Here is a 24,163-nt window from a genome sequence, read left to right as displayed (position 1 = left end):
CTTTACGAGCGCCTCGCGCGTCGGCCCTCGATAAGCCGCGGGCCGGCGGCGAATCGAGGATTCGCCCGATTCGCCCGAGGCGCCCGAGGCGAGTCCGGGCGCGTCGGACCGGAACGAAGGATCGACTCGGCCTCCCTCCATCCAAGGACCCCCGCCGGCAACTTTGTCACGTAACGCGGAGCGACCCGCCGGAGCCCCGGGGGCCGTTTCCCGGTCCGCTCGCGGAGAGTTCCCCGAATCGGGCGAGTCGCGCGAGACACCCCGTGTATAGGTAGGTGGGCCCGCCGCCTCGCCGCGAGATGAGAAGGAGGGAAGGTGGAGAGTTAATTGAATCCGAGCAGCGTATAAGTGGAATGGCCTATTCCTCCGGTCCGCTCCTCTTATTCTTCTGCGGGCCGGGGCCGGGCCGGGGCCGGGCTGCCGTCGGTTCCCCGGTTGCCCGGTTCCCCGGTTCCCTCGTTCCGCCGCGGACCCGCCGTGCGCGCCGGCGGGGCCGGGGCGGGAGGAGGCATTCCTTTGTCTCCGCGCGGACCCGGATCGCGGCCGCGCTCGAGTCCTCCGGGAGTCTCGGGAGTCACGGGAGTCCCGGGAGTCCCGGGACTCCCGGGAGTCCCGGGCCGCGCACCCGGCCGCGGTATTTGCGTACCCCGAAATAGCCGCGGCCCGGCCGCTGCCGGGGCCGCGCATCGCAAAACCAGTTCGCGGGTGAGTAAACAAAAAACGAGCAGCCGATGCGAGCCGGGGCGCCCCGACGCCGCCGAGCGGCGGAATCGCTGCTTTATCGCCGCTTTATCGTTGCTTTATCGCTAATTCGAAGACGTTCGCGGCCCGGGCGAACCTTTACGAGCGGCCGCGAGACTCGGCCGCGGTCGCGCCTCCGCGGATTCCGCCTCTCCCCGCCGCGACTTCCAGCGCCTAACGTCGCCTCCATTGACGGCGCGAGCCGCCCCGGCGGAGATCCGCCGGCCCCGTTGCCGGGCTCGACCGTACCTTACGACCTTATTACTCCGGCCGTACCTCCGGCAACTATGTAACGACGTTGTATACGACACGTAATAAAACGAGACTCGCGAGACTCGCGGTTAACCGCATCGAGCGGGATAAGAGATTAACCTCGATGGCCGCGACCGGCCGCGACCGGCCGCGACCGGCCGAGAGTCCGTCCCCTCCGGGCGAGCCTCCGGGAAATTCGGAAAAACTGCGGGGGCCGGATCCACCGAACGAAATTCCTCCGATATGGTCCCGAGTTTACGACGGGCCCCACGAATAAATCGCGCGACGATTTCTCGTCACTTTCTCCCCGTCCGGGACCTTCGGGGGCCCGAAGCCCCTCGGGCCGGCGGCGCCGCCGTTTCCCACGGTCTCGCGAGCGCGGCCCCTTCCGAAATCGAGCTCGGAGAGATCGGAGTGTCGCGCCGGAGAAATCGAGTCAGGTGTCAGGGGGCCCGTCCTCCCCCTAATTGACAAATTGGAATCTTATTAGAAGGCCGCGACGGGCCGCGCCGGGCCGCGCCATGGGCCGGGTCGGGGGTCGGGGCCCGGAGGGAGCGAGAGAGAGGGGCCGGGAGAACGAGGCATAATACGAGGATGCCCGACACTAACAGGTTGTAGAGTGGCCCGCGAAGCTACCTTCGCTCGGCGGCCCGCTCGCCCGGTGAATGCCACCCAGGAAGCGTTCGCGCGTGCGCGCGCTGTGTGGCCTCGACCGTGTCGAGCGGCGGGGCGAGCCGAGCGCACCCGAGCGCCGGCGGAGGCGGCCGAGGCGGACGTGCGCCGGCCACCCGGTAGAGCGCGCGCGTGCCGCGTCCTGTGTGGTCCTCCTCGGCTGCGAGCCTCCGCTCTACGTGCGTGCGTGCCCCGTGCGTTCCCGGCCGCCGGGACCCGTCGGGGCCCGCCGGCCCGGTCGGCCCCGCTCCCCACCGCCCCTCGCGCCCCCTCGCGCCCCTCGCGCCCCTCGCGCCCCCTCGCGCCAGAGTTCCTCTCCTTTTTCGCTCCTCGGCTCTCGATTTCCTTCGCGCCGCGCGGCCACGTGCTAACGTACGAGCCGCGATACCTCGGGGAGACTCGCCGCCCCCCACCGCCCGTTTCGCGATCGGCCCGTTCGGAGATCGCACCCGGGGACACCCGTTCGAATCTCCCGCCGACCGGCCCATAAATCGCGTCCTCGCGTGCAGACGTTAAGCCGCTCGCTTATCTCCGGGGATCCGAACCGCGGATCGCGACCGTTGCGGTATCTCCGAGGGGACGTGGCTTTTATTTTACCGAGCGCCTTGTAGAGGCGGGAGCTCGTTTCTTTGGATTCAAAATAAATGCGAAGGTTCGGGCCCCCGTCCCTCCCTCTCTCTCTCTCTCTCTCGCTCTCTCTCCCCGACCTCCTCGCTCCCGTCGCGAGCCCGACGACCGGACGATCCCGAGTTTCTTATCGAACCGGCGAGGCGATTCGTCCTTTTCGGAAAACGGGGATCCTTCTCGGGCGGGTTCGTTTCATCCGCGTCCGACGAGGAGAGAAGACGGGTCGGGAAGCGCATTTTCGCGGGGAAAACGTAAACGGTTCCACCTCGGGAGGGGAGCCGGCATCTCAAAGAGGCGTCCCGGGCGCGTCCACGGGCGGCGCCCCTGGCGTCGGACCCGAATTTATTTTACGTTTCTACCTTTTCTGGACCTTTCACAATATTTGGTCGTAGCTCGACAGCCTACGAGACCGCGGCGGCCTCGGTCACTGGATACGGCTTTGAGACTCGAGTGATGGATGGTTCCCTCTGCCCCACGGACCGGCACCTTCCCTCTCCCTGTCCCTCTCGCATCTCGGCCCGACCGCCGCCCGCAGTGCCGTCTAGGATGCCACCGCTCGCCGGGCCGATTCCCCGTTCTTTCCGTGAGTCACTTTCCCCCCAGCCCCGACCCGCCCCCGACCGGACGCGCGCGTCCCCGGCTCGCGAGGGTTCGTCGGGAATCGTCGGGAATCGTCGGGAATCGCCTCGAGATCGACGTTCGTTCGACCGCGGCGGCCTTTGTTCGTCGGGACGGGAGTAAAATCGGCGGAGTTTCCTCGGGCCCGGGACGGCCGGACGGCCGGACGGCGCCGCGGGCCCGCGCCGGGCCCGGCGCGCGGCCGGCCCTGGCCCGGGCCCTCTACGCGAGCCGCTCCACCGAGTCCGTGCAGGTATATAAATTCTGGTGCTATTATTGGGGTTTGTGCCTTCTCACAGGGCACTCCGGGCCCCGCGCGGCGGCCCCTTTGAGCCGCGCTCTCCCTCTCTCTCTCTTTCTCCCGGGCCCCTGCCGCTCCCCCCGGTCCCCCGTTCCCTCCTCCGCGGCGGGTTCGTTCTCTCGCCTGCCCATCCTCCCCCCGCCGGTCTTGTTTGTTTTCCCTCGCGTCTTCCGTTTGCTAAACGCACCTTAAATTACGCGGCCAATGATAAATATTTGCCCCGTCCATTACGCGCCGCGGCGGGGCCCTACCTTCGGGGTCGGGTTACCGACCCGGGGACCGCGGCGACCCGGCGCGACCTCGGCGCCGTCTCGACGACGCCTCGGTCGAATCGGAGGGAGAGAGAGACCGGGAATCGGTGGGGCTCCCGAGGGACGATAACCGTCCGATAGCGAGCCGCGTTCCCGAGAACTCTCCCGTTTACAATGTACGAGCCCCCCGTCGCTTTCGGCAAGGCGTCGTTATCGGGGTTGGCGGGGACTCGGCACCGGGCTTCCGCCGAGCGGAACCTCGCGGTATCAGTCCGCGCGCGGCTCGATACCGATGCGGCTGCTCTTCGCCCGGCCGAGGTGGGGGCGATAAGGAGTCAACGTCGAGATCGCCGAAATCGGAATCTCGGGAAAGCACGGAGCGCGATAAGAGGTTCCACGGTTCCACGGTTCCACGGTTCCACCGTGGCCGATAGCGGCGCCCCTTGACCGAGTCGGCCGGAGGACGGACCTCGGAGGGGGGCGGGCGGGAGTGGCGCGAGCGCTCGGAAGGGAGAGGAGAAAGGTGCCCGGGTCCCGGGTCCCGGGGCCCTCTCGCGCACCTGTCCTCCTCTACCTGGCTCGCCCCGCCCAGACCAATGGACGGCCTCCCGGCCCCGTGACGTCGCCTCGGGCGCCGGGGGAGGGGGCGGCGACCGCGACCCGCGAGGAGAGGGCGCCCGAGAGAGAGCGCCGAGGGGGAGCGAGAGGACCGAGAGGCCCGGGCCCCTCGGAGAAACGCCGAAGCCATCGGACATTTCCCACCTCCGGGTCGTCCGGAAAACGTGTCCGAGTCGGTCCAGCGGCGAGTCGGTGCGCGCTTCGGCAGCGGAGACTTCCGTCCGGTCAGGGTGCTCGAGAGGGCTCGGGAGTGCTCGAGGGTGCTCGAGGGTGCTCGAGGGTGCTCGAGAGTGCGGGCGGCGCGGGCCGCGCGGTGATGTAGGGCCGGTCCGGGACCGGTGATGCCCCCGCGAGTTCCGCGCGGAGTGACCCCGGTCCGGGGCGATACGCGGCCAAGATAGCGCCCCGGTGAGCATGGTGCGCCCGCCGCAGGCGGCCCGGGGCAGTCCTCACCACCGGAGGGCGCGCGCCCTCCTCTGGGTGCCGCTGGTGCTGCTGCACTTCTGGATGCCCCTCCTGGACTCGGGCCTCGCCCTGGCCTGCGGCCCCGGCAGGGGCGGAGGCCGCAGGCCCACCCTGCGCAAGCTCACGCCCCTCGTCTTCAAGCAGCACGTGCCCAACGTCAGCGAGAACACCATCCCGGCGAGCGGCCGCAGCCTGGGCCGCGTCTCCAGGCACGACTCCAGGTTCCGCGACCTCGTGCCCAACTACAACTCGGACATCGTCTTCAAGGACGAGGAGGGCACCGGCGCCGACCGCCTCATGACTCAGGTCAGTCGACGCGGCCGGAACGCGCAAGAAACTCGCGCGGGAAGCGGCCGCGGAGGAGGGAGGCGGCGCGGAGCGGGCGAGTCGGCCGAGGAGGGCACCGTGGAACGAACGGAGGGAAAAAGCGCACCGCGCTCTAAGTGATTGCGGGTAGGTTTATGGCGGCCATAACCGGTGTTTGGTTTGGCGCGTTAAAGCTCCTCCAATTACGGTAAATAGAGTTAATGGTTTCGTCCTTTCCCCCTTCGTTGACGCCTTTCGGTTCCCCGCCGCGCGGTCGTCGCGCCCCCTCCGGGCGTTTCCGGGGGCCAAAGCGGACCACCGAAAACGGGTCGCGCGTCGTCGGATACGAGGTCGCGATAAAGTCCAACCGGGACAGGTGTAAAGAGGGTTTACGACGTCGTACTCGAGGCGTACGAGTCCTCCGCGGATTACGATTGGCTCGCCGATAAGAGGCACGCGCCCGTCGCCCCCGAGTGCGTGGGCCTCGCGGAGTCCCTCCTCGCCCTCTCCTCCGGACCTCCGGAAAGGCCGCCTCGGGAGCACGTGGCGCCACTCGACACCGGTGACACCGGTGACACCGGGGACACCGGGGACACCGGGGACACCGGGGACACCGGGGACACCGGGGACACCGGCGGCCCCGTAACCGCGACGAGTCGATGACACGTTCGTTATCGCCCGGCCAGCTGATGGGGAAAAGTCGGGAATAGGTACCGGTCGCCCAGCGGGACAAAGGATCGGTCGTTGTCGGCACCCGAGATGGCCGCGGTAATTCGAGACTATCGCCGCGCTCCGGAGATTGCCGGTCTCGGGCGCGTCGATCGTACCTGCTCGGCTCGTTTCGAGCGATCGTTCCGGAAGGCGGGCGAGCGCGACCCCGATCGACCCCGCGCGGGACGGGCGAGGAGGAATCGATCTCGAGAGATCCGGTCGCGCTTTCGCTCCTCGCCTCGTCCTCGGCCGTCGGTCGGATGAAGAGCGAGCCGCGCCGGATCGCTTCGTTTCGGCCGCGAAACGCGGAGCGAAATTTTTCCTTTCCATAAATTTTAATAAGCCCCGACGCCCGGCCGAGATTTATGAAAGTCCAGGGGAGCTCTCACCTCCTCGACGACTCGCCCTCGTTTCGGGTCCGGCCCGGGCCGCAGGAGACCGCGACTCCTTTGTCTAACGGGGCCCGCTCGGCCGCTAATCAAGGCCGGCCGAGGCGTCTCGCGGTCGGCGGGAGGCGGTTCGCCAAAATGGCGGTCCTGGACTCTCGGGAAAGGGCGAAGGAAGGGCAGAGGAAGGGCCGAGGGCCTCGAGCGGCCGCCATAATGCACGGTGAGAAGTGCGCGCGGGGTCAAACGGGTCGGAAGAACGTCACGGCGCGGCTCGTCTATGGCGGACCGGCTCTTTCTCTCCTCGCGCCCGCGCCGTTCCCTCCGCCCTCGACCCCTCCGGCCGCTCGGTACCTCGAGAAGGAGGCGCGGAGGGAAGGAGAGAGAAGAGGAGCCCGCGGTTGCCTCCCGGCGCGGCGCATCGAGCGATCGAACCCTTGGCCGATACTTTTCTCCTCGTCTTCTCGGAACGCCGAGAAATTCCTCCTCGGGGATCGCCGCGGACGGGCCCGGGAAACGTCGGCGAGGGTGCCGGGGCGGCCGGCGGAGCCGTAAAGTGATCCGCGCGACCACTTCCTTCCTCGAGGAGCCCGGGATCCGATGACCGGTTTGAGGTCGGCGCTGACCGGCGCTGACCGGCGCGACGTGGGAAAGGATCCCGGGCCCGCTCCCTCTTCCCTCCTTCGGCTTCCCTGCCGAGGAGCGAGAGAGACCGAGCGCCGTCCCTCTCCCTCGTTTGCATCCCTCGGCTCGCGGACGATCGGCGACCGTCGACGGGACGGAGGATTTCGAGACTCCGCGTCGCGGCGACCGTAAAATCTTTTCTCGTCCCGCTCTTCCGTCATTTTTATGGACGTTTCCTCGTTAACGTTCGGGCGCTTCGACCCGTCTCGTCGTCGGTCGATGGTTTTATGAACTGGCCGAGGAGGCAAATTAAACGAAGGGAAATCCGATACGTCTTTATCCCGACAAAAGGACGTCCTCGGACTCCTCTCGGGCGACGTCGACTCGGGCGAGGCGAGGCGGGGCGAGGCGGGGCGAGGCGAGAGGGTCGAGAAGGAGCGAAAAGGAGTCGGTCGTTAAACGAGATGGATCCGCGATCGCGCCTCCTCCTTAACGAGTCGATCTTACGACCCAATTAGATTTCCGTGCGCATTCGTATTCATAAGTTGCGCGAACGAGCGGCCCTTCGACCGGCGGGGCCCTCCTCCTCGGGAGCAGGAGAGCCCACGCGCGCCTCGTCCTTAACCCCGGCGACGGGCTCGACCCTGTAACCCAAACCCGCTCGAAGGACGCTCGAGCGCCCCGGGGCCGATTTCCGTCCAGCCGGAATCCCGCCCGACTTTGGCGTCGCGGGGAGGAAAAGCGGAGCGTTTTCGTCTTGGACGTTTTTCCGACCGGGCCCGTCGGCGGAGGAGACCGGGGGCCCAATCGGCGGGACTTGTTAGCGATTTAAATACGAGCGGCGCAGCGCGGTGGTACTCGATAAATAAATAACCGTATAATGCATGGGATTCCATTGTGCATTGTGAGGGGAGTCGGCGCTCGCGGGCCGCACGAGAACGTAATGTCGTATCCGTTAGAATGCATTATGGTCCGAGGCGGCGCGTCCGATACGCGTGCTCGGGTAGAGTCCAGACATCCTCGAGCCCGGTACCATTATTCTCGTTACACGGACGTTTCGCGACCGCGTCCTCTCCGGAGCGATCCTTTCTCCTCCTCGTTAGGCCGCCTCGACCCGACCGAGCGGAATTTTCAGCGCTTTCGCGTCCACCCGTCTCGGAACCCAACCTTCGTCGGGCGGTCCCGACGGCCCGTCGACGGCGGAAACGCGCGGCGAGCGACGAGTTTATTCAAATACGTTCGATCGATTTCCATAGCGCGAACAATGGCTTCCCCGGCCGGGCGCGGGTCGCGTTTTTCGCCGGCCCGAAAGGACGGCTCGTCCGTTTGAACCTGGCCGATTTACCGCTATCCTCGACTCGCGACTCGCCGCGCCGAAACGGCCGCGGGACGGAGACTCGAACGCCGCGCGCGGACCGCGCGCGGACCGCGCTCGCCCCGGCGTTCGAGTCTCCGGGCTTCCACCGGTCGAGGCGAAAATCCTCGGGATTCGGGAAAGAGCCGGAGCGGACCGAGACGAGATCCAAGGTACCGAGCCGTGAATGGCTGCGTCCCCGATGGGTCGGGGGACGAAGCGAGGCGGAAGGGGGTACCTAATTAATGGGGCGGCAACCAACCGCTTCCCTCGACTCTCTCTCTCGCTCTCTCTTGGTCGTTTTCCCTCTTCTTCCCGATCGCCCTCCGCCTTCGCCTCCGTCCTTTTTCCTCTCGACCTTTCCCACCATCTTCGATCCGAGCGCGGCGGTCCTCTTCTCCCTCGTTCTCCTCCTCTTCCGCTTCGCCGACTGGTTCTGCGGTCCCGGGGTTGCCAACTTTCCGCCCGGATCGAAACGTCAGAAGACGTCGCGCCGTCCGTCGAGGGCCTCGGCCCGCGGAATCGCGGCTTCGAGGAACCCGGGGCGGCGGAGAATCGCTCGATCGAGCCCGTTCCGATTGGTCGGCGTCGATCGGTCTCGGGCCAATCGAGCGGGCGCGGCGCGATCCAACATGGCGGCGGCGAGCCCGAACCGGCGGCGCGTTTCTAAAAACCGGCCGTATTTTTCGCGGGACGGAGGAGCGACTTTCGACGACGGATTCCTCGGGAATTCTCGGAGGAGGCCAGCCCGCGAAAAATCCGCCCCCGGCCGCCCTTTATTTATCGGCCTAATGTGGAACGTCACCGGCCGCGGGCCGGCCGGGATTCCGGCCCGTCTCCGGAACCTCGGCAATTAATTAAACTTCTTGTCGGCGCGACGGCGGCTGTTAATGGTTTTCTTGTTCCTTCCGTGTCTCTCGTCGCCTCCTCCGGTCCGCGCACCGATTCGACGGGTTCCTCTCCTCCGCTCGCCGCTCCCGGCCGAGAGCCGGTGCTCGGCGGAAACGCGTCCAGGTCGGAGGGTTCTCGCGACAAAGGCTCGGCCTCGGCGATTCGGGAAGAAAGGCCCTCTTTGACGGCGGCGCGAGGACGCGGATCCGGGCCCGGCCTCGGCCGCGAGGCGTTAACGAGGCGGGCAAACACGAAGAAGAAGAGGAAGAAACGAAGGCGCTTTTCAAGGCGCGAGGTGCGAACTCCGCCGCCCTCCGCCCCTCCGGCGGCCGGTCCGCCCCGAGCGGCTCGCGTACCCCGCGGGAACGAAAGTACTCTTTCCACCTTATTAAGATCCCGACCCTGGCATGCAACGACCGCGCTCTCACGGCTCGCGCCGCCGCGGAGGGACGCCTCTTTGTCCGTCGGCGTCGAGCGCGAACCGAGTGGTCTCCGAATCTCGCGCGACGGAATCCCCCTTTGTTCGTCGGGCCGCCTCTCCGACGGAATTCCGCGATACGCGCGCGGCATCGTGCCCGCCACCTTGTTTATTTTAATCGAGCCTCACCGGCCGCGAAATTGTTTCGTCTCGCGCGGTGGATGTTTAGCTCGCCGTTTAATCGCCGTTAACGAGCGGTTATCGTTCGCCCGGTGGAAACACGATGACGCTAACGAGACGATCGGCCGGAAGCTCGGGCCCCTCGCCCCTCTCGCCCTCCCCGGCCCTTTCCCCTCTTCGCTCTCCGTTTGCCGTTTCTTCGATCGGAAAATCGAGCGCGGCCCGATCGATTCGACGTCTCGCGCCGGGAATTTTATTTTCGAGCGAGGGCGCTTCTCGCCCTTTTCCCTCTCGCGGACTCCCGCTCGAAGGGGCGGTTTTTTCTTTTTCGGAGCCCTCGCGCCGTGGAGCGCCAAAGCGACGCTTTTATCGATCGCTTCGAATCCTCGGGCCGGGAAACTCGAGCGACGCGTCGCCAGGTGGGCCGAAAGGAGCGCCGTCCCGAGGAGATTTAGGGCGCCCCGGTCGACTTCCACGTAAGGCGGAAAAGGAGCGAGGGCCGTTTGCGCCGGAGGCGGGCTTCCGTTTGCGGCCTCGTCGCCCCCCGGAGACTCCGTTGACCGACATTGCCAAAACGGGCCAGTAAATCACCGGCCGGGCCCGATTAGCCACGGAAAAAACAATGGCGACACCGCGGAGCACGTAATCGCGTCGAAAGGCCGCGTTTGCGGGCCGGGACGGTCCCGGCCCCGGCGTGACCGATCGCGGCCGTGTCTCCTTTAGTTCGGCTCTTCACGGCCCGCTCCCCTAAACGCGTCCGACTTCTCTCCCGGGACCGTTCGGGGCGTCCCTCGCTTCTTTCCGCCGATTCCCGACAATTCCTCGACCCTTCCGTGCTGCGCGACTAATCGGCCCGGACAAATATTTGAAACGCTTCGACGCATCCGAGGAAAAGGACCGGGAAAATCCTCCGTGGAGAAAGGAGACGCGACGGACGCCCGGAGGACGCGACCGCGGAGGCGGAAACATAACTCGCGCCTCCGCGACGCCGGAAAATCGGAAGCGACTCGAATCCGTCGAGGACCCTTTCCTCTCCCTCGAAAGAAAGGCAAAGTCGAAAACGGCGAGCCGTCGAAGAAGTCAAAGCATCGGGAAGGGCGGTTCCCCGTAAACGGCAGTCGAGGGGCCTTTTCTTTCGGGGCCCGAGAAAGGGCCCCCCGGAGCGGGACCGATCGGGCCCCGCAAACATTTCGAACGCCCGGACGCGTTTTATCGGGAGCTCCGCCCGTCCGTGGAGAATCGCGAGCGAGTCGGGGCGTCGGCGGCGAAGGGCGGAAAGGAATTCCGGAATTTTCCCGCGAGGAATTCCCGATCGGCGCGGGGAAGGAAGAAGGAAGACCCCGAAGGATCCGAATGAGAAACGCTATTATATTCGTCATGATCGCGTTACTATCGTCGTAAGGTTTTACGGCGGCCATTACGGCCCCTGGCTTTATCGTTGCCTCGACGGCCTGGCAAAAACCGAGCGCGGGCCTTTCCTCGCCTCCCCTCTCGGCGGCCGTCCAAACGGTGTAAATTCAACCTGGTTAGGAAACCGGCTCGAAAAGGCGCGTGCTCGGGGAGACCCTCCCGGCCGGGAAACCGTCCTCTCTCGCGAAGGGCGCGTCGGCGGCGCCATCGAGCGCGACGGAAAACGGAAGCTCGGACGGACGCGGAGACGCCGCGACCTCCGCGGTCGATCTTCCCGGGGATTTTTCTTCCTCCGGTCCCCGGTCCCCGGGGACCGAGGGCAGACGAGGAGATGGTTAACGGAGATAGGGAGCTACTCGAGTTAACCCTTGCTCGGGCTCGGCCGGACCCGACCGGGCCCACACACCGAGAGAGACTAATAGCCGAGGAGATAACGCTCTTAAACGCTTTGCCCGGCCGATGCCTCTTCCCGGGATCTCCTGCCCATCTTCTGCCCACCTCGCGGCCCGATAACGCGGTCGGTGCCTCCCGAAACCGGCTTCTCCGGCCGTCCGGAAGCGCCGTCCCCGTCGTCGACGTCCGGTCGGGCCACGGGCGCTAACGGTAGATGCCCCTCGCGCAACCACCGGGGAGCGTCGGGCGTCCGGACGCGACAGGTGGTTGCGGTCTTTCGGCCCCGTTCGGTTTTATTCGCGACGGCGGAGTGGCCCTCGCCCCCACCCGAGACCTCCCGGAGGCGATACCTCCAGAGGACGGGTCCCGACGGAGAGGGACTCGGAAACGCTCGGCCCGCGCTTCCGAGGATCGACGGACCGGCGGAAGTCTCGGCGTTCGACTCTCCTCGGATAAGTGCGAACGATCGTTTTACGGCCCGCCCCGGCCTCCCGTGATTAGCTCTAATTAGCGTGGCGCTCTCCGTCCGAAGTGAATGATTTAGCTGACTCGCGGGACGAGTTAAACGGGTAGTAAAGCTACTTCGCGGGCCCGGACGATTTTCTTCCGCGGACGACCCGCGGTCGACGGAGCGTCGTTAATTTTCCGTCGCGGATCGCTCTCGCCGCGTTCCGGCCGAGTCGCTCCTCGACCGGCGCGAATCGGGCGGAAGTCGATCGCGATCCGCGCCGGCCGAATCCCGCGGATCGAGCGGCTCGTCGCTACCTACATCGGGTCGTGATTTACGGTGGAATTAACGACCGATTAATCCGGGCAATTAATTAGTATCTGGCGTCGATTACCGGGCTCGTATCGCCGCGCTCGTGCGCGACCGCGACGTCTTAATTGCCCCCGCTCGTCCGCTTTTTGCGCCGCTCCCACGTGCAATTACTCGCGCCGATTCCCAAGAGCGCGCTAGACTCGCCGTCGGATCGGCCTCTCTCTCTCCCCCTCTCTTTCTCGACCGACGGCTTCGACGCGCCTTTCCGCGAAAACGCGACTCGGTCGCGCGAAGGGGAGGACGCTCGGCGTCGCGGGCCGCGTGTGCCTCGAACGGCGTTAAATCAAAGTTATTAGCACCTTCCGCGCCGCGTCTCGGGTGTCGGACGCCTCCGGACGCCTCTGGACGCCTCCGGACGCCTCCGGACGCGTACGCGCTCGCGTAACGCGCTTCCGAGAAGAGACCGCGGCACGAGCGGCGAGAAACGGACCCTCGGATGGACGACAAACCCCGGGAATAAACGCTACTCACTTAGAATCCATTACGGCGTCCTTTCGTTCCCGGGTGCTCGTTTGCGGCGCGAGTGCCTCCTCAAAGTGGCCAATCGGTCGCGTCGGCGCGACCGAGGTTTCCCGTCCGTTAACGATCCTCGACTTCCAAGATCCCGAGAGAATCGGGAGAGTCGATCGACGTCCGCGATTCGCGCAAAGGGGACCCTCTTTCTCGCGCCTCCACCCCCGTAGACGACGTCGCGAGTAAAATTAGAGATTAGGCGGAGCTTCGCCGTAAAGACGAACGGAAACCTCGAAAAGCCGAGATCCGCGAGTCCGCCGCGCCGGAAACGCGTCCCTCCCGCTCGCGACTCGAGCTCGGGAGATCGAATCGGGAAGCGGACTCGCGCCGACTCGTCTCGTTCCTTTTCTTCCCGGCCTCTGCCTCCTCTTCGTCTTCGTCTTCTTAACGGTGCCCTCGACGAATTCGCCTTATGCCTCGGGATTTACGGCGGCATTTACGAGGAGCGTCGCTATAAAGTTTCGTAACTCCGACGCGCGCACTTTTCCCGCCGGAAAAGGCGGATTCCTCCGAGACGGCCGTTAAACGATCGGCCGGATGATCGATCGGGCGGTCCGGCTCTCGGGCTCGAGATAGGATCGCGCCCGGGGGTACCTCGGCCGCCTCGGCCGCCCCGGCCCGGGTAGCCGTGTTTTGCCCGGGGATCGTGTTAAGGGGATTTACATTCATTTGGATCCTAATAACTCGATCCTCGATCCGGAACGCGATATCCCGCCTCGCCACCTTTTCCCCGGCCGCTTCCGACCTCGGCGGAGGAGGGGCGGAATCTCCGGGGCGACGAGGCGAGCCGCGATCCGCGTCGACGGCGCGTCGACGGCGCGTCGTCGCCGGGAGCGACGTCGCCGCGCGCCGCGATCCGTTCCCACGGACAAAAGGAGTTCGCGGCCCGTCGACTCCGATCGCGACCGCCGCGACCGCCGCGACCGGCCCGTAATAAGGATGTAACCCGACCCGGGGAGACATCGAGACGACGCGCCGCGACCCGTCCGACTCGTTTCGCCGATCGGCTTCCAGGAAACCCGCCTCGCCGGCCTTCCCCCGCGTCCTCGCCGTTGCCGACGCTTCCGCGGGGCCCGACGAGGCGCCTCTCCTCCGTTAAAGGAGAAATCGATTCCCGCCTTCCGGAGAGCTGCGCAAACACTCGACGCGGCCCGGCCGGCGGCGTCGAGGGCCGATAAGGCCCCGCGTCGCGCTTCCGCGAAAAGCCGCTCGACCTCCGGACTTTCTCCCCGGAGAGGTCCTCGAGTGCGTCCGGTCGGCGCCCGCGGGCCCCGCGCCGCGAGCGGTGAATGGGACCGGCGGCGGCCCGAAACGAGCGGAACGGGACGAGAGGCCGGGGCGGGGGCGGAGCTCCGCCACTCGTGGGCCGGGATCCGACCCTCCTCCGCGACCTTCTCGATCTTCCCTTTCCGCCGCTCGCAAATGGACGCGGAGGGGCCCGGGTTTCCCGGACCCGCGCCTCCTCGGGGCCGATCGGTCCGGTCGCTAACCGCAGGCCTTGTCGATTCGGTTGCAGAGGTGCAAGGAGAGACTCAACACCCTGGCGATCTCGGTGATGAACCAGTGGCCGGGAGTGAAGCTGAGAGTGACGGAGGGCTGGGACGAGGAGGGGAAGCACGCGCCCGAGTCGCTGCACTACGAGGGTCGCGCCGTCGACGTGACCACCAGCGACCGGGACCGCTCCAAGTACGGGATGCTCGCCAGGCTGGCCGTCGAGGCGGGATTCGACTGGGTCTACTACGAGTCCCGCTCGCACATACACTGCTCCGTCAAGTCGGGTTGGTATCTCCTCCTCCTCTTTCCGCCGAGGAACGCGCGGAAACCGCGACGCCCGCCCAATAAATCGACGCGTAATCGGCCGCTTAACGAGCGGCGTAATCTCGTCCTCGCGCTCCTCGAGCCGTTAAGCCGCTTTCGCGTCCGAGGAACGACCGATAAAGTTAAAGGCGAAACCGCGACGTCCGACCTCGCGGTATCGAGGTCTCGGGCGGACGCGGCGGAAACGTCGATTCGCGCTTCTCCCCGGAAATTCTACTTCTACGTTTCATCAATTTGCGAATCGTTCCTCGGGGGCCGGGGATTCGGGGAAATGGCCGCTCTCACCTCCGTTCGTGGATGTGGAAATAAATGGCCTCGTTATCAAAGTCGCGACGAAAGAGCGCGGGAGATGAACCGGTTGCCGCGGTCGAGTCCTCGGGGACGCCATATCGGGAGGCGCTAGACGCCGATGATCGATACCTCTCGACTCGGTCTCCTGGACGTTACCGATCCCCGTCGTCCGCCGCCTTTCGATGCGGCCTTTCCGAGAAACCGGAACCGCGGCGAGTCCTCGCGAGACGATCGCCCCCGGATTGGTCCCGGGTTCGCGGAGATGGCATCTTTAAAGCGCGACCGTCGTTTTCGCGATTCGATTTCGGTCGCCACTTTTTCGGCTCTCCCTCGTCGCGACCGCGGAAAAAGGGACGATAGCCATCGCCGAGCGACCGTTTCGTCGGAGTCTCGCCTCCCCTTCGATTTCCTAGGCGTTACGTCGAGGAATCGATCGCGCGATCGCGCGATCGCGATTATCGGCCGGCGATCAAATAATCGGCGGCGCGGCGCTCTCGCTTTTCCTTTCCGGCGATAAGCCGCGTCGCAATCGGTTCGATCTTATCGGGCCGCGATTGAACGTCGTTTCTCGCGCTCTAAGGCGGCCATCTTATCGGGCGGATCGATCGCGCGATCGCGAGGCAATTCGCCGCGCGTCCGCGAACGTCGCTAGAGGGGAGCCCGAATCGCTCCTTATTCCGGATATTCAAACGATTTCGTCGCGAATTACGAAACGTTTCCCGGCCGCGATCGACCGAAGAAGCCGAAGAACGGAGCGACGTCGTTCCGTAGATTCCACGTCGGACGCGCCACCGTCCGCGGCCCCGACCCGGGGGATCGATTTTTCTAAATACCGCCGACGGTTCGATCCGGTAAAGAGACTTCGATAGAGGTAATTCGTCCCGCGCGGTCGACGAGTCCGAAGGACGACGCGACGGAAAACGGGGAAAAGAAGTTTAAGGGGAACATTGAACGAGCCTCGGAGCCGGTCGTTTCTCCTCGGCCCGTTTTCGCATTTACCTCCGCCCGCGATCGGCGAGGCGTGCTCGGTCCGCGCGTTCCCGAACGCGTCTCCGGTTTCAAAATAAATGCCAATAAATCGAGACGTGCCTCGGCCGCGTCGAATTAAATCCGGCCGCCATCTTGGAGCAAAGTATAGCGCGGCCTCGGGGACTTCCGGCCGACGCGGAAACCGATTTCCCCGGGTCGTCCCCTCGGGCCTCGGGCGGGCCGGACTTTTCCCTCGGGACTCGGGGGAATCCGGCGATGACTATGCAGGAATGTCGCCATTGAAACTCGTTTGCTCGGTGCCTCGCACGCCTATCGCTTTCCACGCGTTAAATGGGATTATATACGATTTCCCACGGTGACTGGTTCTGGGGCTTGTCCGCTTTCGTTCGCGTCACACCTCGGTCCCGGGGCGATGCCGGCGACGTCGCCGACACCTCCCGGATCCAATTACCTGATCGAGCCGACCGATTGGATTCGATCGGCTCCGCGGCTTACCGCTCGTCCGGCGGGACGATTCCCGCCATTTCCATAATTTCCCGGCCAACTAACCGCTCCGTCGTTCGCCTTTGCAGAGTCCTCGACTCCGGGCAAGTCGGGTGGCTGCTTCCCGGGGAGCGGGCTGGTCAGGCTGGAGGATGGCACCAGGAAGAGGCTGGACCGGCTGCGAGTGGGCGAGCGGATCGCCGCCCTGGACTCGAGAGGGGACCTCGTCTACAGCGAGGTGATCGCCTTCCTGGACCGCTCGCCGAAGGAGAGGCGGCAGTTCGTCCGGCTGACCACCGCGTCCTCGAGGGAGCTGACGCTGACCCCGTCCCACCTGGTGCCGGTGGAGGGCGGAGGCAGCGTCTTCGCGGCCAAGGTGCTGCCCGGCGACCGGGTGCTGGTCGGCGACGGCGACCGGGCGGACGAGCTGCGGTGGGACCGCGTCGTCGGGACGGAGCTGGTCCTCCGGGAGGGCGTCTTCGCCCCGCTCACCTCGGAGGGGACGCTGCTCGTGGACGACGTGGTGGCCTCCTGCTACGCCGTGGTCGAGAGCCAGAGCGTCGCGCACCTGGCCTTCTTCCCCGTCCGGGCGTGGAACGCCCTGGCGCGAGTCCTGCTCGTCTGGCGGGCCGCCGACCCTCCGGTCGACTCCTCCCCGAGGTCGGACGGGATCCAGTGGTACGCCTCGTTGCTCTACTCGATATCGCCTTACGTGCTGCCCGCCAAGATGTTCTACTAGCGAGGGGCTTCGCCGGAAATGGAAGCGGACTGGCTACGTCCGCGTTTTCGGGAGCGACCGCCTCGGGCGGAGGAATCCCGCCGAGGAATTTGCCCGCCTCGGTGGAGCCGTTCCCGGTCGGGCCCGGCCAGCGATCGGATTCCTCGCGAAATCCTACGACCGCGAGCCTTCTCTTCGTCCTTCGCCGAGGAGTGTCGGGGGCTCGATCCTCCACCCGATTTTCCCCCCGAATTTCTCCCCGTGCGCCGTCGAGCCGGAAGCTCGCGTTTTCTTGAGGAATGCGCGCGGCGAGAGAGCGGCAAGCTTTACGGGCAGCGAGAGGACGCTGACGGACCCTCGAAGCTTTGAGAGATAGCAAATATATATACGTTTGAATATAAATATATAAATGCAAATATATATATATATATAAAAATATCGTGTATAATATATACATATATGACTGTATGTAATTATGTATTTCTATGTACTTACTTATACTACGCACGTGGGTCGCGTCCGAGCGCGACGCAGTCGCGGAGCCGACCCGTTATCCGACAAGTTCAGACTAAAGGCGGTCCCGGGATCGCGCGAAAACGAACAGTATTACGACAGATCGTCGGGCGACTGTCGCGTCGCACCGGGACGCGCCCTCGTGCGTCTCGACCCGGTCCCGGAGGACGGCCTCGCTCCCGGCCCCGTTCCCCGCGAACGCTAAATTTCGGAACCCCTCCGGGAACTTGCCTCCGAGAGGAACCGTTCCCCCTCTCCCCCCCGAAGAGCCCGAAGAGAGCTCGGGGACGTTATCGTAACGTTCTCGCGCGATTGCGGCGTGAAATAATCGTTACCGCGCCGTGGAATGTACAGAGACCGCGATAAAGCGTTATCGCCGAGTCAAAAGTGACGCGGAATATCGCGACGGGTCGCGGCTAATCCTCGGAAGTACTTGGCACGGTGCGACGCGTTATCTGGAAACGCGATGTCATCGATGTTAATTCTGCAACCGCGCATCGCCGCGATGATGCGCGATACGAGAGTCGGGATATCGTCGCCGTCGGAAACGGCGAGGAACGTCGAGATGGGCCTCGGGCTGATCTCGAAAATATTTTTTTGCCGCGCGGGGCGTTATCCGTAATCGCGACCTCGCGAGTCCCGAGCCCGGGGCATTCTTTCGCGAAGCCCGCGTTATCGGTATCTCCGGAACGCCGCGAAGTATCGAAATTGGGTCGCGGCCGATCCTCGGCGAGATTTCGTTGGCGGAGGAATACGTTTGTACATAGCTCGGAGTGCACGTCTTCGTATTCGTCGGTAAACGCGTTTACGTCGCAACGTAGGAAAGTAAGTCGCGATATTTATCGAGCAATCGACGGCCCTCGGTGTACAGAGCGTCGCGTACGCAAATTACGCCTCGTCTCGTCGGTACCACCGAAGTCGACGATATCATCGTCGCCCCTCTCACCGTTCTAGGAATTTTACGTCGATTCCCTTCCCACCCTCGGAAGCTATCCCGTAATATTTTATATTATTTTATTATTAATAATATTATTATTTGTAGTAATTCTTACTTGTACGTAGGGCAAAACGAATTATAAATCTTGTATATAACGTCGACGAACCGATCATTACACCTTTTAAGAAGACCTCACCGTCTGCGTTGTTACTCGAGAACCCGTCCCGATCCGGCCGACTGGCGAACAACGAGGACACGGGGTAACGTCGACCCGTGGGCTCCTTCCTCTGTTTCCATGACTTGCCGCGTTCCCCGGAAAAGCGATCCCTCGAAATGGCGGAGCCCCTCGCCGACGAGGACGACGACGTCGAAGGGGTGAGTACTCCCGCCCCTCGGCCGACCACCCTGGAAGGGAATAGCCGTTTTCTCCTCGTTTCAGCGGCACGGCCCTCCGCTCTCGGCGTTCCCCGCGGCCGACAAGGAGTTCTTCGACTTCGTCGAGAACGGCTCCGTGGACGACGTGCGGAACTTTCTCGACGCCAATCGCGACTTCGACATCGACGTCGTCAACTTCCAAGTGAGCGCGCTTCCCTTCGGCCCGGATTCCTCCCTCGACCGTTCGAACGTCCGTAAATCCCTCCGAATCAGAGGGCGACCGGGGAGCCCCGACGGAAGCGAACCCAGCCTTTGCCTCCGCTATCCTCGATCTCACCCCGCAAAGGAAGGCGACGCGTACCCCCCGTGGAATGTCCGGGTCCCGCTCTCCTCTATCTGCGGCCATATTTCAGGCCGCGCTTTACAAGACAATGGTTTCAAGCGAGCGGCGATAAAAATTATTCAAACGGCCGCCGCAGTAAATTCCGCCCACCGGGCCGCCGTTTGCTCCCGTTTCCTCGGCCTCCTCGCCTTTCCCGGGCCCCTCCGAAGGGGAAACGGTGAGACGTAAAGTATATTATTCGGCGCCGCTCGAGGTGACAAAAGGAAGCCTACCTCGCGGTCGGTCCCCGATGGGGCACGGGGCCGATGTTTGGCTCGAGTGGGCCGGCGGCGACGCGGGGCGTCCGCTCGTCGGTGGTCCTTTGTCGCCGACCTCCGTCAATGGAACCCGATGGTCCCCGCGCCGACAAATGGTTACACGCGTTTCTTGGCCGGGCCCCTCCGTTGTCCCCGAGGAACTCGTGCCGCGATCCTTCCGGCCCGTCAAAAAGTCGGCGGCTCCCCCCAAAAGTCGGGGGGAATCGAGGGGCCTTTTCGACTCGCTCGGCCCTTCTCCGATCCCTTGATCCGTCCAGGGCCTGAACGCGCTCTACGTCGCCGTCCAGGAGAAGAACGTGGGGATGGTCGAGTTCTTGCTCTCGCGAGACATCGACGTCAAGGACGCCGGGCTGCACGCCGTCCGGGTGAACGAGCCCAGGATCGTCGTCATGATTCTCGACAAACTCAACGCCGTGACGCCGGCCGGGGAGTACGTCGGGGTGTCGGGCAGCTCCGACTTCCCGGACGACACGACGCCCCTCGTGGTCGCCGCCCAGAGCGGCCACTACGAGATGGTGAAGCTCCTCCTCGACCGGAAACACCGGATCGCCAAGCCGCATCCTCCCAGCTGCAACTGCGAGGAGATCTGCAAGTGCGAGCGCGCCTCTCGCGATTCCTTTCGAATCGGGACGCTTCTCCGCGACCTCGTCCTCTCGAGTTCTCCCCGTGTCGCAGGCCTCAGCGGGCCGCCGAGGACACCCTGACGCTCACCAAGAAGCGACTGAATCTCTACAGGGCCGTCGCCAATCCCGCCTACATCTGCCAAACGTCGGAGGACCCCTTCCTGGTGGCGTTCGCGCTGACCAAGGAGCTCGACCGGGCCGCGTCCTACGAGAGCGAGTTCTACTATCAGTACAAGAGTCTCTCCCAGGTGGGACTCCCTTTCTCTCTCTCGCGTTAGACGACGCTTCCGCCTTCTCTCCCTCTTCTCGTGCAGGAGATTCGCAAGTTCACCGGCGAGCTGATCGGCTTCGCGAGGACCGCCAGCGAGGTCGAGGCCGTGCTCAAGCGATCGAACGGGGTCCCGGGACACTCCGCCAAGTTCTTCTACCCGAGGCTCCTCCTCGCCATGGACTGCAAGCAGAAGGAGTTCGTCGCCCACCCGAACGTTCAGCAAGTTGGTTTCGGACGTCCTCGCTCGAGTCGTCGATGCTCCTCTCGGGACGTTTCAGGTCATCTCTTCCCACTGGGTCGGCGACTGGTACGAGTGGAAGATCAGGTCGTCCTTCGGGAAGGTCTTCACCGTCCTACCTCGCGTCCTCCTGCTGCCGGTCGTCGTCGCCGCGATCCTGCTGGCGCCCAATTCCGGAAGGTCGAAACGTTGGCAGACGCCGATCAACAAGTTCCTCTCCTTCATCGCGAGCTACGTCGTCTTCCTGGTGTTCGTCTTCCTGCAGTCGAACGTGGACAAGACCAACCAGACCCGGGGACCGCCCAGCAGCGGTAACGAGATCGTTGTTTGGTCGGCCCGTCGGGACCGACGGCGAAATCGGAGACGTCTAACTCGGAGTTCCATCAGGTTACGAGGCGTTCCTGGTCATCTACGTGGCCTCGTACGCGTGGTCGGCGTTCCGGCTCTGCGTCATCTACGGCCTCCGGCGGTACCTGAGGACGTACTGGAACTGGTAAGAGAAGTTCGCTCTCGCGTGCCCGAGCGGGTGGAACGCGTTCTTGAACAAGTCCACTGGTCCAGGTACGAGACGGCGATGTTGGTACTGTTCATACTGACGTTCATCTTCTGGATCGTAGCCGCCTTGGACGTGAGGGCGAACGGCCAGCGTGACCTCGAACGCAAGTACTGGCACAAGTACGACCCCACGCTCATCGGTGAGGGCGTCTTCTGTCTGGCGACCATCATGGCCTTTTTCAAGCTCTCCTTCGTCTGTCAGCTCGACTACCACCTGGGCCCCTTGCAGATATCCCTGGGAAAGATGACCAAAGACGTCGCCAAGTTCATCGTCATCTTCGGCATCGTTCTCTTCGCGTTTAGCTCCGGTGAGACGATCGCCGACGGCTCTTGTATCGCTCGGAGTGAAATCCTTCCCTTCTCTTCAGGACTGGCCAAGCTGTACCAGTACTACGACGAGATGATCTTCGTGGACGACGACAGCAAGCTCAAGACCCAGCAGGTCGGCTCCTTCGTCAGCTTCGCCTCCAGCATCAAGACCCTTTTCTGGGCCATCTTCTGCATGAGTCCCATCGAGAGCGCCGACGTCGTCATCGAGAACCTCCCGGGCGACACCGAGGTCGAGACCATCGTTAACCAGCACACCTTCACCGAGACCATCGGCTATGTCGCTTTCGCCGGTGAGTCGGGTTTAACGTCGCTGGTAACCTCGAGACACCGTCGAATTTTCTCTTCCGATCTTCCAACCCCGTCGTCTCCAGGGTTCGAGTTCATCTCGGTGGTGGTGATGCTGAACATGCTGCTCGCCTGCATGACCAACACCTTCACCAGGGTTACTCAGCGCGTAGACGTCGAGTGGACCTTCGGCCGCACCGAGGTTGGTTATCGATTCTCTCGTTCCGTCGACCGCCTTCGACGAGGTCGTCGTCTCTTCCAGGTCTACATCGAATTCATGGCGCAGACCGCGCTTCCGCCTCCCTTCAATCTTATTCCTACGCCCAGAGCCATCGGCGTTACGGTCGAGTTCTTCAAGGTCCTCTTCAAGCCGACTCCCGATAAAAGGGTCCGGTGGAATCTCAAGAACTGCTGCTATATCGTAAGTCCTCGAACCGCCGATTGTCTTCCTTAAAGGGGCTCGACGTCGACCTTTCACCGGACGAGCCAAATTCTTTCCGAGTTCGAAAGACTGTGAGAAACTTTAACGTCGACGAGCTCGCCGATGAGATCTCGATCTCGACCGATCTACCGTCGAATCGTGGACCTCGGGAAATCGTTTCTTCAAATTCTGCCGCGCGCTCCACGTGTCCAGGAAGATCTCGGGGAGGAGAATAAAAAGGAGTTCGACAGCGTGATACTGCAGCTGGTGCAGCGATACTTCCGGAAGAGGGCGGAAGACGCCGACGTCGAGGATCTGAAGAAGGAGCTCCTGGAGCTGCGGACCATTCTGAAGGGCGCCCTCGAGCCGGAATGAGATCGGAAACGCGATTCCTCGAGAAATTCCCTGACCACGAGGAGCATCCTCCGGACCCATCTCGAGGGTGCCTCGCGGATCCTTCGGGGGTCCCGCAGGATTCTCGGCCTTGCCTCGATATTCGATACCCTCGCGCGGTTTATCGACACGGCACGTTTTGCTAGTCCAGTCCGACCGGTCCATTTTAGAGAGAAACCGAGCACTCGCTTCGTTCGCCGAGTTGGCCGAGACAAATGGGATCATCCAAATCGCTGGTGGCCGTGCACCAGATAGCAACGATAAAGGCCCAGATTCTGCTCGTACTCCCGTTTAATGTTACCGGAGCGGACGGTTCGCATCGGAGTTGAAAATTCCCCCTGGGAATCAACGGGGAGAAAACGAGGAGAAGAAACCGGGGAAGGAGGCGCGTTGCCTCCGGAGTCGTTCGTCGGTTTAAGCGACTCGATTCGCCTCTCGAGTAGCTCGGTGTTTTCGGTGGAATCGGTCGGAGAGTCGACAACTCGATTCCAGTTCCTGGCCATGGTCGAGATCTTGAAAGAGGGCCAACTTTGCTGTCGACGATAAAAAAAGAGACGCTTTTCAGCGATAGAAACGTATTCAATGGAAACGCGGAAGTTGAACCCACCAAAGCAGAGTATATTTTCCGGCTTCGTAAAAAATCTAATGACTCGATATTTAAGGCTTCTCGATTTTCTCGATGTTTCGCGTCGCTCCGCTCGAGATACGATTCAACTTTTATTCCGTCTCTGGAAAGTTTTCGCTTCAAGATTGAGAATAACCAAGCATCCGATTAAAAGGGTTAAAGCGGTAACAACCAGTCGTTAACTCTTAACGATAACCGCTGTCTCGACGGAGTGTCAGCTTTGTTAGGAACGATAAGAGAGGGCCTCTTAAAAGCTCCAAAGATGGGGGGGAAGAATAATGTCAGACTTCCAATGAAACTCAACGAGAGTGACAATAAGGAATTAAAGGAGAGAGAGAGGTAAGAGCGGACAAACAAGCCAGGAGCTTAATAATAATGGAAAGATCTCCGAGCTTCTTTTTCAGCTACGAAGAACGATCAGTCCATTAGAAGAAAATCGATGGATACTAATTGACGTCCAACTGGAAGGAACTTTTAACGACCCCCTGAAAGCACTTACGTCCAGGACGAGAAGAAACTCCTCGGCGGAGCAAGAAAGTCTCGAGAAACCCGACGTCACGCGAATTCTGAGGATATTTAACAGGTTTTCGTCCTCTCGAGCATATTAATTTTATTCCGTATTCACCTTGAATAATATACTCCGAGTTCCTACACGTCTCGTTTCTTGGCTCTCATTTATCTCCCCCTATCCGAAGTCGATTTTCAGAACCAAGCGTCCTTCGGTCGGTACGGTCAAAGGTGAGGAGTAATTGATGCTCGCACCGGAAATTGGCGCAAGTTCGTCGTGAAACGATCGCCGAACTCGATTCGACCGAATGGATCCTTCGATAAGACCTGACCACGTTGGATGGAGGGTATAATCGAGTGGGAGCGTTCAGGTGTTAAAGCCTCTCTAAGGCTTCACGGAATTTCACCGCTGAATATTATCCCTGTTCGCAGCCGAGCAAACTTGCGAAATGGAGCGCGTTTAATACTCCGAGACAACCGCGAGACCGTCCGGGGGTGATAATTAGCGAGTTCATCAGGTCAGATACCAAATTCCATCCCAAGGATTCCGAAACGAGCTCGACTTCCTACAAAAAAGAT

At 63.1% G+C, this 24,163-nt stretch overlaps 3 protein-coding genes across 8 annotated transcripts; all 3 read left to right on the top strand.

Moving 5' to 3' along the window:
* Positions 1-3,714: 3,714 nt before the first annotated feature.
* Positions 3,715-19,207, top strand: LOC105701130 (tiggy-winkle hedgehog protein). Of its 3 annotated transcripts, none has more exons than XM_023433478.1 (5): positions 3,715-4,851; positions 14,068-14,329; positions 16,223-18,360; positions 18,488-18,676; positions 18,741-19,207. In XM_023433478.1, the coding sequence occupies exons 1-3, from the start codon at positions 4,495-4,497 to the stop codon at positions 16,870-16,872; spliced, it is 1,269 nt and encodes a 422-aa protein (XP_023289246.1). In that variant the 5' UTR covers positions 3,715-4,494; the 3' UTR covers positions 16,873-18,360; positions 18,488-18,676; positions 18,741-19,207. The 3 variants fall into 3 exon arrangements, with proteins under 3 accessions (XP_023289246.1, XP_023289245.1, XP_023289244.1); XM_023433477.1 differs by having other exon boundaries at positions 18,427-18,676; XM_023433476.1 differs by having other exon boundaries at positions 16,223-18,676.
* LOC105701295 (short transient receptor potential channel 4) lies at positions 18,635-20,965 on the top strand. The gene is made up of 7 exons (XM_023433522.1): positions 18,635-18,676; positions 18,741-18,878; positions 19,594-19,928; positions 20,012-20,207; positions 20,274-20,453; positions 20,509-20,779; positions 20,856-20,965. Exons 1-7 carry the CDS (start codon positions 18,635-18,637, stop codon positions 20,963-20,965), a joined length of 1,272 nt encoding a protein of 423 aa, XP_023289290.1.
* Positions 20,856-23,672, top strand: LOC111674150 (short transient receptor potential channel 5-like). 4 transcript variants are annotated; one of them, XM_023433483.1, is made up of 5 exons: positions 20,856-20,961; positions 21,086-21,331; positions 21,392-21,643; positions 21,725-21,840; positions 21,901-23,672. In XM_023433483.1, the coding sequence occupies exons 2-5, from the start codon at positions 21,193-21,195 to the stop codon at positions 22,090-22,092; spliced, it is 699 nt and encodes a 232-aa protein (XP_023289251.1). In that variant the 5' UTR covers positions 20,856-20,961; positions 21,086-21,192; the 3' UTR covers positions 22,093-23,672. The 4 variants fall into 4 exon arrangements, with proteins under 4 accessions (XP_023289251.1, XP_023289249.1, XP_023289250.1 ...); XM_023433481.1 differs by having other exon boundaries at positions 21,725-23,672; XM_023433482.1 differs by having other exon boundaries at positions 21,086-21,643.
* Positions 23,673-24,163: the final 491 nt, after the last annotated feature.

This window comes from Orussus abietinus, unplaced genomic scaffold (assembly GCF_000612105.2).
Source record: "Orussus abietinus isolate OABI.00-Male unplaced genomic scaffold, Oabi_2.0 scaffold5, whole genome shotgun sequence".
Classification (NCBI taxonomy): Eukaryota; Metazoa; Arthropoda; class Insecta; order Hymenoptera; family Orussidae; genus Orussus; species Orussus abietinus.
The sequence above is the reverse complement of the archived record's forward strand: the minus strand, read 5'-3'. Positions and strand labels throughout refer to the sequence as shown.